At 35.3% G+C, this 14,539-nt stretch overlaps 1 protein-coding gene across 3 annotated transcripts in view; it reads right to left on the reverse strand.

Moving 5' to 3' along the window:
- Nucleotides 1-1,740: 1,740 nt before the first annotated feature.
- The window catches only part of Suco (SUN domain containing ossification factor), a 61,225-nt gene continuing 48,426 nt past the window's right edge, over nucleotides 1,741-14,539 (reverse strand). For 2 of the 3 annotated variants that reach the window (XM_076547829.1, XM_042258425.2), the window contains 5 exons: nucleotides 14,001-14,105; nucleotides 12,865-13,019; nucleotides 12,359-12,450; nucleotides 5,235-5,290; nucleotides 1,741-3,704 (listed from right to left, as the gene is read on the reverse strand). In XM_076547829.1, the coding sequence (XP_076403944.1) occupies nucleotides 3,261-3,704; nucleotides 5,235-5,290; nucleotides 12,359-12,450; nucleotides 12,865-13,019; nucleotides 14,001-14,105 (852 nt within the window). In that variant the 3' untranslated portion in view covers nucleotides 1,741-3,260. Of the gene's footprint in view, nucleotides 3,705-5,234; nucleotides 5,291-11,977; nucleotides 12,076-12,358; nucleotides 12,451-12,864; nucleotides 13,020-14,000; nucleotides 14,106-14,539 lie in introns of all 3 variants that reach the window. The other variant, XR_013043362.1, reaches the window with a different exon arrangement.

Below are 14,539 nucleotides of genomic sequence, written 5' to 3' on the forward strand. Positions count from 1 at the left end.
CTACATCTGGAATTAACTAAAACTCAAAAATGGAGGGGCATACCTGTGAGGGATTTCTGCTTAATTTGAAGTGGGAAGAGCCACATCTAGTCTGGATATTTGAGGTGGGAAGACATACTTTTAGTCTGGATCAAGAGGTGGGAAGACACAACTTTAATCCATATCTTTGGTGGTAGGAAGATCCACCTGTACCCTGGGCCATGCCTTCTGCTGGAATCCTATATAAGGAAATGGAAGAAGGAAGCTTTTGCTCTTTGCCTTTTCGTTTTTGCCTCTCTAGCAAGTCCATTCTTTCACTGGCATTAGAGAACCCTCTTCAAGATTCCAGCATATACTGAAGACCAGCTGAGACATCCAGCTTCATGGACTGAACAACTACTATATTCTTGGACCTCCCATTCACAGACAACCATTGTTGAATTAGCTGGACCACAACTGCAAGTCATTCTAAGAAATTCTTTTTTATATATATAGAGACTCATTTGATAAATTGTTACTCTAAGAGAATCCTGACTAATATAGTCATGTAAGGTGAATATCTTTATTCTAAAAAACATAAAATTATTCAAGGTGAAGGGTCATGATTTTCCAATGTATGTAGGTATATGTATATATATGCATACATACATATACAAACATATATAAAGAAAACTAAAATATTAACAACTGGTAAATATAGGTTAGGTGGTACATGAGTGTTCAACTTTTCCACAGTTTCAACATTCCTCAGATTACAGTTGAATAAAAGAATTTCAGGCTTTAAATAACTATTTTGTGAAATATAGTTTAAGAATTATATTGTTTACTGTGGTTTTAAACAAGGTAAACAAATACAGGCTTTTATCGGTTTTATGACTGTTTCTGTGTGCATACGGCACAAGCTAAGCACTGAAACTTGAGATACAGAACTAAAAATGAATGCTGCTGGGGCAGAAGATACGCTGGGTGGGGAAAGGTAGGTGTGACAGCATGGGGAAGAGAATGCTGTATCTCTGCACAAGGTTTGCAAAAGTGATTTAATTCCTCACATCATACGCATATATAACCCTCAAGAGATACTTTGCTCGAGTTCAGTAAATTTCATTTTGGTTTAATACCTTATTTAACACTACAAGCAAAGTGAGTTGGCTACCAGGGAATGTTCAAAATCTTTTAGATTTACATAAAGGTTTGAGTATGTCTTGTCTGAACCACTTGGGAGAAGTGTCTATAATTTTGAAGATTTGGGGATTCTGTTAATTATATATGCTGGGTAGGCATCCTTAGTTCCAAAACTTAAAATCCAAAAGGGCTACAAATCTTCCAAAAACTTGAGCAGTAATTCAAAATTTTAGGATTTTACAGCCCTTGGATTTTGATTGTGGCTTTTTACCAGACACAAGTCTGCTGCTGGCAATAATCTTCACTCATTAAAGGTTTGGGTTTTTGTTGTTTTTTTCCCTCTTATGTGTAGTAATAATCTGGAAGAGAAATAAAACTCAAGACTAAAACTTTAATTCTCTGGGTCGATATGTATCTTACGATCATTTTAGTGTTTGAAGAGGTGGTCTATGGTTATTAGGGAACATAATATTTAGGTGAAAGTATATACTATGGTTGCCTGAAAAGTGAGCAATGCTGTTATATTTAGCCTGAAAGATGGCAAAAGACCCAAACAACAACAACAAAAACCCCTTAAATATATGATCAGAGGTTAGTAATAAATGTGTGCAATCTTTTAAAGGACAGAAGAGCCAGTAATTAATAAAGACACGTGTTCAGATTTATTTGGAAATTCACAGTTTCTAATGGCACTACAGCTCTGTAGTTACATATTTAAAACCCTCTTTTCACAACACACAACAGTGTGACTTCCCACTCTAGCTCGGCTCTCATCTGGACTTCTTTTCAAAGGCCTGCCATACCTTCAGGCCCTGTTGCTCTGAATGGCTAATTGTGCAGACTGGAAGGGGGAAAAATTCATCTCCTAAAACATACTGTTAACCTAAAGCAGCAAGTTAAACAAAAAAGGCTTTAAATAAATCACATTACAAACAATACCAAGAAAGGTATTAGACACATTTAAAAACAATTATTAACAAAAGTGCTCAATAAGTTATAACTTAAATTTTACAACACAAAATGGTCAATTCTCTCTCAAAAAGAAACACATTTCACTTTCACTCATCTCTGTACAACCACACAACAAGAACCAATTTATTCGACACACACTGCCAATTACTTAAGGGACAAAAGGACAAATGAAGACAGATGCTGACACCACATACATATATATCTGCACATTGTAGCCAACAAAAGCAAACATCAAGGAATCATAATCCTGTTAGACTTGACCAATTGAACTGAGTAAGGCCTGACACACTCACTGGCTGCTTCTGTGATTATGTACAAAGGCAGTGACTGGACCATGGGAAACCTGGTCTCAGTGATGTGAACATTTGGAGGATTAGTGTTTACTGTGAACATTTAGAATACAATGTAAAAAAAAAAAATCATCACAAATAGTTAAGTGTGTTTACAAGTGAATTTATAATAAATTTGTTTTCAGATACCTGTCATTTCCAAGAAAATATCTTACCATTTCGCTGAGTTAGTAACTCAGGAAAAAAATAACCCAATCCAACTAAATCAAATGAAAGCAAGGGTGAAATCATCACCTTTTATGTAAAAGGACTTTAGAAAATTTCAGCAGGTGTTTATTTCCAGTGAGATTGCTGAGCGACTCTAAGTTGGCAAGTCTTTAGGATTTTTATGCAAATGACCCACACTGCTGAGCTCCAGGCATGGACTACCTTAAAGCCTTGTAGTGTTTGAAGCTTCAAAAACCTAAGAGAGTTACAAAACAAATCAAATGACAGAAAGTCCTCCCTCCTCTTCCAGTGGCATCATAAATAGACAAAAGGCACATAAATATGGGAAGGTGCAAGAAATAGGAACCAAGCTGAAGGAAGAGGTTTAGGCTTTCATTCCTATCCCACCCAAGGAACACCGGGCTTCCAGATTGCTTCTGTCCCAGTAATTATCTGTGAAAAAACATCTTTATAAAATGTCTATCATCATCCTTATAGGAAGAGATCAGCCTTGTAAAACTGTAGCTTATCAGCCAAGATTGACACAATCCTGTCTCTTTTTTAAAAAGGCAAAAAAACATAATTTCTGAATACTTTCCCCAATATTTTATCCCTCCCCTAAACCCTTCAAATACCACAAGCTGTTCTTCAAAGAACAAAAAAGTCTCCAGTATGAATGTTCAGCTCCTTTTAGATGTGTCCCGAGACTGCTGTAACACCAAATGCTCCCACGGTGATCTCCTTGTTTCCTTTGATTATGTCATGCAGGCTCGGCAACGACCCTGACTTAGTCTGTATAAGAGCTTTTATTAACTTTCCTTGGTCTTGGACTTTAGACCGCCTTCGTTTTAAAGCCCTCTTTTCAGTTTTTGTCTTTTGGGTCTGTCCATTGCACAGACTTGTACAAGCTGAAATGCCACAAAAATAGGACTCTTCTGACTGTGATGAAGTTTCTGAGCTTCCCTCAGATGGAGGGCCCTTGTAAGAAGAGTGATAAACTTCTCCCATATTAGAGAAATCTCTCTGGTTCGTAAAGGGCTTTCTTCCTTTTATGTCTCCATTGGCTATAGGGTGCAATGGATCTGCAGGCTTTATCGTCTCAATTTTTTCAGTTTTGTACTTGCAACGTTTCTTCTATAACAGAAATGAAAGGAAGCACAGAAATTACTTTCCTTCTTATTAGATATGAGATATAAAAGAAGAAAGTATTACTGCCTGTGAGAAGTAAAGCAGTTTTATCCCCCCCCCCCCCCTGTGAATAGTATCACTGACATCGCATTTTGTAAATGCTACTCATTTCAAAGTTTCAACTGCTTGTAGCCACTTGTGCATAGTTAGGTAGAGATAACTAACATCTGAATACCACCAGGTGGCATATTGGTTACTTCCTTGTATATTTTATATGTTAACCTTGAAAGGTTTGTTTTTGGCTCCTACATGAGAAAAACCAAGCTTTAGAGATTTGGCTCCCTATCTAAGTTACAAAACAATACCAAAGGTAGAATCAAATTGTAACCTACTTCACAATAATCAGAAATTCTATTACCTATTGATAATTATTGCTAATCAAATACATTTTATGTAATTTGAGAGGTTAAAAGGAAAATCAGGCTTTATAGTCAAGGTGGAGGGGGGCATCCTAAGACACTAACCATTGCCTACTATCTAATGAGACATCTAAGTAAACCAGCCTCTGTCAAGCTGTCATTTTTAAGATGGGGATGTTACCACCAATAGGCTGTTGGGAGGATTACAGGACAGTGCTTGCACTGTGCCCAGCATCCATCAGAAGCTCAGTAAATAATGACTTTCTCCCAAAGATCACTACATTTTTTTTTTCACTAAAGGGCTGGGTAATAATATTTTAGGCTTTGCAGGCCTCTTAAATGTCTCTTTAGTGTATCCTTGATTTTTACTTTGTAATCCTTTAAAAATGAGAAAGTACTTCCATATTGTAGAAAATAGGCGCGAGTTTGATGACCTCTCTAGACATTAAACAAACATATGGGAACTGGGAAGACAATTCAGTTAGTAAAGTGCTTGTCCAGTAGAAATGAAGTCCTAGGTTTGATCCCAAGTACTGCATAAAACATGGTGATGCACGTCTGTGATTGTAGCATCAGAAGGTGCAGACAGAGGATCAAAGTCATTCTCAGGTATGTAGCTGGTTTGAGGCCATCCTGGGATACATAAGACTTTTATCTCAAACAAACAAAAACGAGGAATAAAAAAAAAAAAAGAAAGAAAATTAACATTCTGGTTGGGTATGATAGCTTACATCCCTTATCCCAGCCCTTGGGACATTGAGGCAAAAGGACTGCAGTGAGGTCGATGCCAGCAGGGATGCATATTACTGTCCAGGCAAACCTGAGCTACAATGTGAGTGAGAACTTGTCTCAAAAAACAAAAAGTAGGGCCAGCAAGATGGCTTAACAGGTAAAGGCACTTGGTGCCAAGAACTACAGGGTGGAAATTCTGCAAGTTATCATCTGCCCTTCACACCCTAAATAAATGTAAAAACAAAACCACCCAAACAACTAAAAAAGAAAAACAAAAAATTAAAATAAACATTATGCCAAGAAATACACATTAACATTTTCAGTATCTGTTTTCTTATTTGCTACCATACAACTTACAACAGACTTCAAAAGAAAGAGTATTTACCTTTTTCTCTGGAGAGAACTTGAGGGGTTCTACGATGTATAAATCATTTGGGTCTACTGTAAGTAAGGAAAGGAGGTGTAAAATGAAAAGTGGATTATGCTATGACCAAACACCCCAAACAACATTAGTGATGATTTTATTAATGAAATGGATAATAGGTATCAGGATAACCATTATTTCTACATTGAAAATTAGTTAGCCAGAATGAGCATGGTGGGCTCTGAATTAGGTCAAATTAATTTGAAGGTTGGTCATCAACTCTGAAGAAAACCAACATTCAAATAAGTATATTTCCATTTTACATTTTGAATTAGCAGTATCAACTGATATAGGAAGGGTCCTTCTCTGGGATCAGATCCATTCCCCACCTGATGATAACAGTAAGATTACTGGGTAAGGCATTACCAAGCCTATAGGTAATTCCTAAAAGATGGAGTCAGAAAGGTACATTAATGATGTGTGTCAAGCAGTTGGAATCACATATAGATGCTAGTTAGAAGAACATAGAGAGATTCAGGAGTGCTTTTTTCTAACTTTTTATAGTTCTGATTAAAACTATTAACTCTCGCCAGGCGGTGGTGGCACACGCCTTTAATCCCAGCACTTGGAGGCAGAGGCAGGTGGATATCTGTTGAGTTCGAGGCCAGCCTGGTCTACAGAGCTAGTTCAGGACAGGCTCCAAAGCTACAGAGAAACCCTGTCTCGAAAAACCAAAACAAAAAACAAAAAAACTATTAACTCTAAAATACAGAAACAGTTTGAACATGTAGTACATGTGACCCCATACTCATGAAAAAAACATTCTGACAATGATGAGTATATTAGATCTATAAATTTATCTCTAAGTTTAAAAAATTCTGTTACTCAGAACACTCCTACCTTTCCCTACAAGCACACATCTCTAAGCAGAGGTATAGAACTTTAGCCCTATTCAACTTGTTAAAACAACTCATAGTCCAACACAGACTAATTTAGTAAACAGCAAATTTATCATAAAAGTATACATACTAGGAAAGTATTAACAACATGATCCAATCAATTACAACTTATATTATTATTCCCAAAAAACTCTTGAAAAAGTCACTAAATACATAAAAGTATACGATATTCCTCAGAATAGCCATTTCTATAAACCATTAATCTCCAGTTATTCTTTAAAAACATCACAATGCCTTCCTCTAGGAATGCTGTTGTTAGTCAGATTGACTTCCACACTGTAAACAAACGTGGTAGCAAAAGAAAAAAGCAAAGCTGCCAAGGACACAGCAATCTAATTTTAAATTATCACTACAAATAATTTTCAAAGTGGAAAAGCACACAAAGATGAATAAGCAAACAAAGACATAGTACCCCTTGAGCAAGGGCCCACAAACACAATTAAATGAAGATTTACAAACATTCAGGATATTAGGATGATCACAGATTAGTATCATCTAATAGCCATACCACTGTGAAAGGGACTGATCTCAAAAACGGGCTATAAAGACACTATAATTAACTGTGTTTAAATATTAAAAAGTTGGAAAATATCTCAAGAAACACAAAACAAGAAAACCAAACAAGGCTTTTTAACAAAACACAAAGATTTCCTAAGAACAGAAAAATGTGGTTAAGTAAAATTTAAAACTCAATGGATGAATTTACTAACAGATTACATATAGCTGCAGACTGTGTAGCTTAGAAAATGAATTAGAAAAAAAAAACAATCACCAAAAATGTATCACAGGGAAGCAAAAGGGGGCTGGATTAAGAGCACACACTGCTCTTGCAGAGGACCTGAGTCGGGTTTCCAGCACCCATGTCAGAAGCTCACAGCTCTGGGGACCTATTGGCCTCCAAGGGTACCTGCATTTACATTCACACAGCCACACATATTTAATGAAATGTTTAAAAAAAAAAAAAAAGACAGAAACTTTACAAGACAAAGAGGATACAGAGAGCTGGATTAATACATTTATGAAATTGGAGACTTAAGACACTGAGAAGTAGGTAATATATGTAGGGGACAATTCTCCATTACTCAAAAGATATTTATGTAGAGTTTTAAAGAGCCCAACAAACCTAACACAGAATTCAAGAAAAATGAAAATAGTTCAAGGGGCTGTTGTGGTGGTAGGCAGATCTGTGAGTCAGAGACCAGCCTGATCTATACAGTGAGTTACAGGACAGTCAGAGCTACATAGACAGATCCTGTTTCCAAAAAAAAATGGAATTCAGAGGTTTAGAGACATAATGACAAATTAAATATGCAGGCAAATTTAAATAAACAATGAATATAATATGTAAAACCATGAGTTAGAATTAAGCAGAAAAACTAGAATTGACATAAATAAAACATAAAAATGAGGCCGGGTGGTGGTGGCGCACGCCTTTAATCCCAGCACTCGGGAGGCAGAGCCAGGAGGATCTCTGTGAGTTCGAGGCCAGCCTGGTCTACAAAGCGAGTTTCAGGAAAGGTGCAAAGCTACACAGAGAAACCCTGTCTCGAAAAAACAAAAACAAAACAAAACAACAACAAAAAAAGCATAAAAATGAACATAATAAACAACGAAAGCATGAAGTTAAACAGAATGCAAGGACTTGTTAATAAGACCATTGTATTGATTCAGAAAAAGGTAAAAAAATGTTTCTTTAGACAGGAAATACTTGTACCTTCCTGAAGTGACCAATAAAGGACAATGACTGCATAACTTCCAACCTAAGCGCTGTAATAGGGAAATAAACATCCACTTCATCCTAACAAAAGGCCTCAAGTTAAGATGATGAAGGAGAGTACCCTAGACCACCACAACACCAAATGCTCTAAGTATGTGTTAGTACATACTTAGCAAATGGGTAGATTCTTGGAATTGTGACTTAACATTACCAGAAAACTTCATTCCTACAACTTAAGCTAAAGACCCTAAACTACTCTTACAAAGAAAATTCTATACCCATGTAACTTTACTAATTAAAAAGGAAGGTATGATCTATAACTATAGCATATCTCAACAGGATGAAACAGAAGCTTAATAAGAAGACAAGAAAGGAAAAAACAGAAGGAAGATCTGAAACAGTAAGATGTGAATTCTAGAAATTCTGGTTTTTGAGGGGAAAAAAAAATCAGACATAATTCTTATCTTGTTTATGCATTCTTCAAAAGAGAAGAAATAGACTTCTATAAACAAGCAAAATTGAAGGAACTACTTCTGCTTTGCAAGAAGTATTAATATTTCAGAATGAAGAAGAAAAAATAATTTTTTCTTATCGTTAACTGGTTAACAGATAATTATATTTAAATTAATGCCAGTATGTTTTTGTATGTGTGTATAAGCTATGTATTATATGTATACACGGAATGAATGACAGCAATAATGCAAGTGATGGGAGGCAGGATTTAAGATTACTTTGTTGCTATAACCATACCTGTGAGGGGGTATGGCTTTATTTGAAAAGTGGAGGTGGGTTAGCTGTAAATGTATACTGTAAACAAGCAATCCTCAAAGTAACTCTATAAAGAAATTATACTGGATATGCTAACAAAAAGAATCAGGTAAAATATTCAATTATAACCAAAAATAGAAATAATATAGAGGGCAAAAATAAAAGTAAACTCAACAGATGTAAAACAATAATATGGTAATATTTTTAAAATCAGTGGTCTAAATAAACTATTTAAAGGAGACTACCAGTCAGTTGGGCAATGAGATCCAACTATCTATTACCTTTAAAAAAATCATTTACATACAAAAGAAAGAACAGCCACATTCACTTGAGACAAAGCAGAATTTTGACCTTGAAATAAAAACTGCATAATGACTAAGAGTTCAATATTCCAAGAAGACATACTGGTCATTTAACAACAGGGCATCACAGTATGTAGGCATATGGTCTAGTGATTTTAGACAAGGGTGATTGGACTACTGTCATTAAGAAATGCATAATCTAGTCAACAAACTGTGCAGAAGAAAACGGATCCTTATGTCATATATACAAAAATTAACACCAAGTAGAATAAAGATCTAAACCTATTAAACTAGGGGAAAAAAAACAAAAGTTTTAGGGCTCTGGACTTCACAAAGATTTTCTAGATAGGACACTGACAACAAAAGCAAAATGGATAGTAAAAAAGCTATGTGCAGAAAGGAAGAAAATATTTGTAAATAATATATTACATTTACATTTATATGCTAGTGTATGTGTTTGTATTTGTGTGTGTGTGTATATATATAGACATATATACAATGAATTAGCAAATCAAAGCACAGTAAAATAACTCACAGACATTAGAATAGCTATTATTAGAAAAAAAGCAAAACGATGGAACACTGTTGCTGGGGTTGTAAAGCAGTACAGTAACTATGGAAAATATGGAGATTACTCAAAAAGAAATGAAAAACAACACTGTCACACGATCTAGTTATCCCATTTGCAGTTATATATCCAGAAGAGCTGACAATAGGACTGTCGAAGTGGTATTTGTACACCCATGCTAGCAGCAGCATTACTTAAAACAGCAAAAGACATCAGAAGAGACAGCTTAAAACATCAGAAAGGCGCTGGAGAGATGGCTCAGTGGTTAAGGGCACTGGTTGCTCTTCCAGTACTGAGCTGTATTGAGTTCAATTCCCAGCAACCACATGATAGCTCACGACCATCCATAATGAGATCTGGCCTGTAGGCAAACATGCAGGCAGAACACTGTATACATAATGAATAAATAAATCTTAAAAACAAAACAAAACAAAACAAACAAACAAACATCAGAAGACAGAGAGCTGATGAGATGACATATTGGGTAAAGGCACCAGAAGCAAGGCTGACAAGCTGAGCTTGATTTCCAGGATCCACGAGTCCATGGCAGGAGAGAACTTTGACTCTCAAAGTTGTTCTCAGCCCTCCACATGTGGCTGTCCACAAGCGCATACACAGATGAAATAAAGTAAAGAGAAAAATGAGGTATTTACACAAAGCAGACAATTATTCAGCTTTAAAAAGATCTTATTGCACACTATAACATGGATGCACCCTGAAGGTATGTTATATAAAACAAACAATGCATAGAAAGACAAAGACTGCATGATTCCATGGATATGCAGTATTTAAAATAGTTAAATTAAAAGGGACATAAAATACAATAGTATTTAGGAGATGTCAGGTAGAGTGGAGACTGAGGGAGTTATAAATAGACATAATTTTCAGATTTCCAAGATGAAAATATTCTGAAGATCTGTTTTACAACAATGTGAACTTATTACTGAATTTCATACTTAAAACATGGTTAAAATGATACATTTTTATGTTGTTGCTTTAAAAAAAAAAAAAACAATTTGAGCCAGGTGGTGGTGACATACACCTTTAATCCCAGCACTCGGAAGGCAGAGGCAGGCGGATCTCTGTGAGTTCGAGGCCAGCCTGGTCTCCAAAGCAAGTTCCAGGAAAGGCACAAAGCTACACAGAGAAACCCTGTCTCAAAACAAAACAAAAACAAAAACAAAAGAAACAAAAAAAAAACTATTTGACATAGTTCCTTCCAAGCTAAGAAGTGAGACTACGTATAAAATGGGAAAATTCAAGGCAGACTAAGACAAATGCCTTAAGAGTTTTAATTGAAGAATAATAAAGAAATGAATAATAAAAATCAGGACTGAAGTCAGTTCCTTCCTGCCTATTTCCTTCAACTTTCTTTAAAAGCAAGGATAAGTCGAGATCACATCACTGTTTATAACAGAAGCAATTCTGTTATTAGAAAGAAAGCCTATTCTATTTGTCTTTAAAGAGATAAAAGGAAAGAAAAAATTAAAAATGTATTAGTTCACCTAATTTAAAAGAAGACTAGAATTGATGAAAACAAAAACCATCTCAACGATCTCCCAATTGCATGAATATAGCTCAAATAAGAAATACATATACACCAATCAGAATGACTGTAAGACCCACATTATGAAATGATTACTAGGATGTAGAACAACTAACTGGGAAAGCTGGGAAGAAGCCATCCAAAGCTGATGGGAGGTCATCCATAGAACACTCTAGAAAACCATGCTTTGACATTTACTAAAAGTGACACATGCTATGACTCAGCACTCCCACTTCCATTCCTGTTGGCAGATGCATGCACATGTTGACTTAAAGACATGGAATAGCTTTCAAAATGAAAAGAGTCCAAAGGTAAATGTGTTAGTGTGCAGCATCTGTACAGTGGGATACTGTACTAGAATTAGAACGAATGAACTATATTAAACAGCATGGTGACTCATAACCATTAGATGTTAAAATACTGGCTACACTGGGAGGGGGAAATGCACAAAGTAGTTTTGGAGGTGTTAAGAGTACACTCCACTTTTTAATTAGGATGTGGATTACACAAGCATACTGAGTTTGTAAAAACTAAGCTTGCACATGAGTGGATTAAGTATGAAAAGCTTACACTAGTGAAACTTAGGAGTGATTATTTGAAGGACATAATAATGGAAACATTCTGCTTAATTACTAAAATCCTAAAGAAAGGGAGAACAGCTGTTATTGAGAAAGCACCCATAAATGAAAAATATAATTAACTGGTTATTTTACTATTGCTTTAAGGATAAATTTTTAAGTTTCTTAATAAGCACTAATTACAAAGGAACTAAAACAGGAAAATAGTCACTCAGTATACATCTGTTCACCCAAATGTTAGCATGTTTTGAATGAAACCCAATTATAAACTCTGGGGCAAAAAAAGTGCCTCAAAAGTCCTAAACTAGAGACAAAAAGGGTCCTACCTGCACAAGAAGAGGAGGCAGAAAAGCACAGGATGCTATGGGAGCACATTGAGCATTCAGGTTTTCCATAGCTGCTGAACTTTCTCAAACATCCCTTTCTAAAAAGAAATACTTCTAAACAGGAGCATGTGCAAACAAAACTACTCATTGCTAATTAAAACTAAGTCCCCCTCCCCACCCTTTGGGCTTTCAAAGGAACAAGGAGGTTTAAAGTATGGAAATGATAAAGTGGCTTTGACTAGCACAAACACAAAGATAACTTTCATTTTTTGGTTGCAGATGGTCACAAACACAGCATGTACATTATACTTATGCCAGAAGCCAGTTTCATATTAAATATACATACATTCATACACACATATCATATTCACAGAAATCTACCTTCTTTGCCAGTAAACTGCAGAGATTTGGATCTGATGAGGGGGAATGATGTTCTTCTTTTCAAATTCATGTCATCATAGGAAGAGAAACACCTAGTACATTAAGAAAATAATATAGCATACAATGAGTATATGGCATCTAACTTACTATATAGCCCATTTAAATGGAGGATATTGAGAACTGCATAACGAATGGAACAAGCCTAAATTAACACACCACACACTGCTAATGTGAGTAAAAGGAATCTGCAATGGTCATATATTACAATGTGGGTTCTCTTTCATGTTTGAAGGCCACATCTGAATACCTTTCTCAACCAAAATAATTCAAAGGTTTGATGCATTTATTATTGGTTCCTCTCAATTATTCAATATAGCAATCTCCATGTATAGTGACAACTGGTTTCAAGAGGGAATTACTTCATGTCCTTTTATCTGCTCAGCATTTCTTTGAGGGAAAAAAAGTGGTGAAAGAAAGAAGAAAACTGTGAAATATGTTAACCTTACCTTTTAGGGCTTGGATACTGATTACTTTTAGGAAGTTTTGAAATGTAATCTCCATCAAATTGAGAAGTGTTTCGACAACGTTGCATACAGAGCATCAGTCCCAAGACAACACATAAAATCAAAGACATAACAAGGTAACTCTGTCGATCTGAAACCTGAAAAGATAAATAATAATTATAATAATAAACTTCTTTAAAGAATATACAGTAGACCCTAAAATTCAGAGAACAAATAATTTTAAATAGTCAATGTGCTCCAAAACCATAATACAGAGCATGCTGCTTGAAAACAAACTATCAGACAATTGTTCTTGTTCTGTTTTCTTCCTTGGAAAAATTTTCAACCTATGAAAGAGATGCAGCAGTACAGTAAGCACATTTCATTTATGCCTTAGACATATGCTCACAACATTTTGTTAACATTTAATTAGTCCTCCCATCCGCACTCTCTTCCTCAGGGATAAGCATACTAACACATCGCCTTTCCCATTATATACAACTGAACCATTTCTCAGTTATCAAACCCCTCAGACTCAACCTCAATTCCTTAACCTTGTATACCCAGTACTTCATTAAGGCTCAATTTTTAAATATATAGTTTTAAATTTATACTTAATTCGACTAACCTCTTATTATTTTCTACTTCTAAAATCCTAGTCCAAGTTAACTTCACCCACGTTACTGCAATTGCCTCCTAACAACTTCCTTTCCTGTTTCTGCTCTTGTTCTTAACAGCCAATTTTCAACAGGACAACAAATGAGGAATTCCTCAACATGTTAAGCATTACTGAGAAGATGTAGATAATTTCTTTACTTAATAATTTCCAATCATTTGCAATGCTCAAAATAAAAATCAAACTAAATTGCTTTTTCCAAAAGACCTGACAGAATTAACATACCTGCCTTATAGGTAAGACTAAATCATGAAAGCCATGTTTTATAAAAGAATACCAAAATGTAGCTCCCAAACAATAAAATAATGCATTTTGGTGTTTTGAAAAAGTTCTATATAAAAGGTCCTATGTAAGTGACAGTTATGTTTGGTTCAAGCTTTGAACTATCATTTTCACAAGTTTGCCCTTCTGATAACCTCCCTAGGTGCACCGTGTCTTACAACAGAGGCAGTTGCACAATTACCTCTCGTTTTAATTCCGCTACAGTTGCTGACAAGTTTGAAATAAGCTGTGTCATGTTGGTCAGTTGTGCCTGTAGCAAGTGGATCGCTTCAGTTTGCCGCTGATCCTATAACAAGAGATTATCATTTTTTTTTATTTCATCTTGTACATTAACTACATTATAAATTTAAGTAAAACATATAATTTGGAAAAACCACTAAGTTCTTTCAAAATGTATTTTTACAAAAATCTTAATGGATAAATACAAACTTTGATGAAAAGTTTAAAAAAATATAAAACACTTAAGAATCTGGGATTGTGTTCAATCCTCTCTTCAAAAAAAAGAATTATTTCATCACTCACTGCCAGGATATAGAATACCATATAACAGAAGCTAATGCACTTTCCAAATTAAATTGTTTCCATAGGTAAGAACTGTGGATCACCAGTCTCATACCTGCTACTCTCACCAAGTGTTTTTAAAAGCAAAGCAGCCAATAAAAAGACATGCTGAAACTTCTTTGAAGTAAGTTTCTGGATACAGAATATTTTAATGTAAAA

This window comes from Peromyscus maniculatus, chromosome 11, assembly GCF_049852395.1.
Source record: "Peromyscus maniculatus bairdii isolate BWxNUB_F1_BW_parent chromosome 11, HU_Pman_BW_mat_3.1, whole genome shotgun sequence".
In the NCBI taxonomy this organism is placed as follows: Eukaryota; Metazoa; Chordata; class Mammalia; order Rodentia; family Cricetidae; genus Peromyscus; species Peromyscus maniculatus.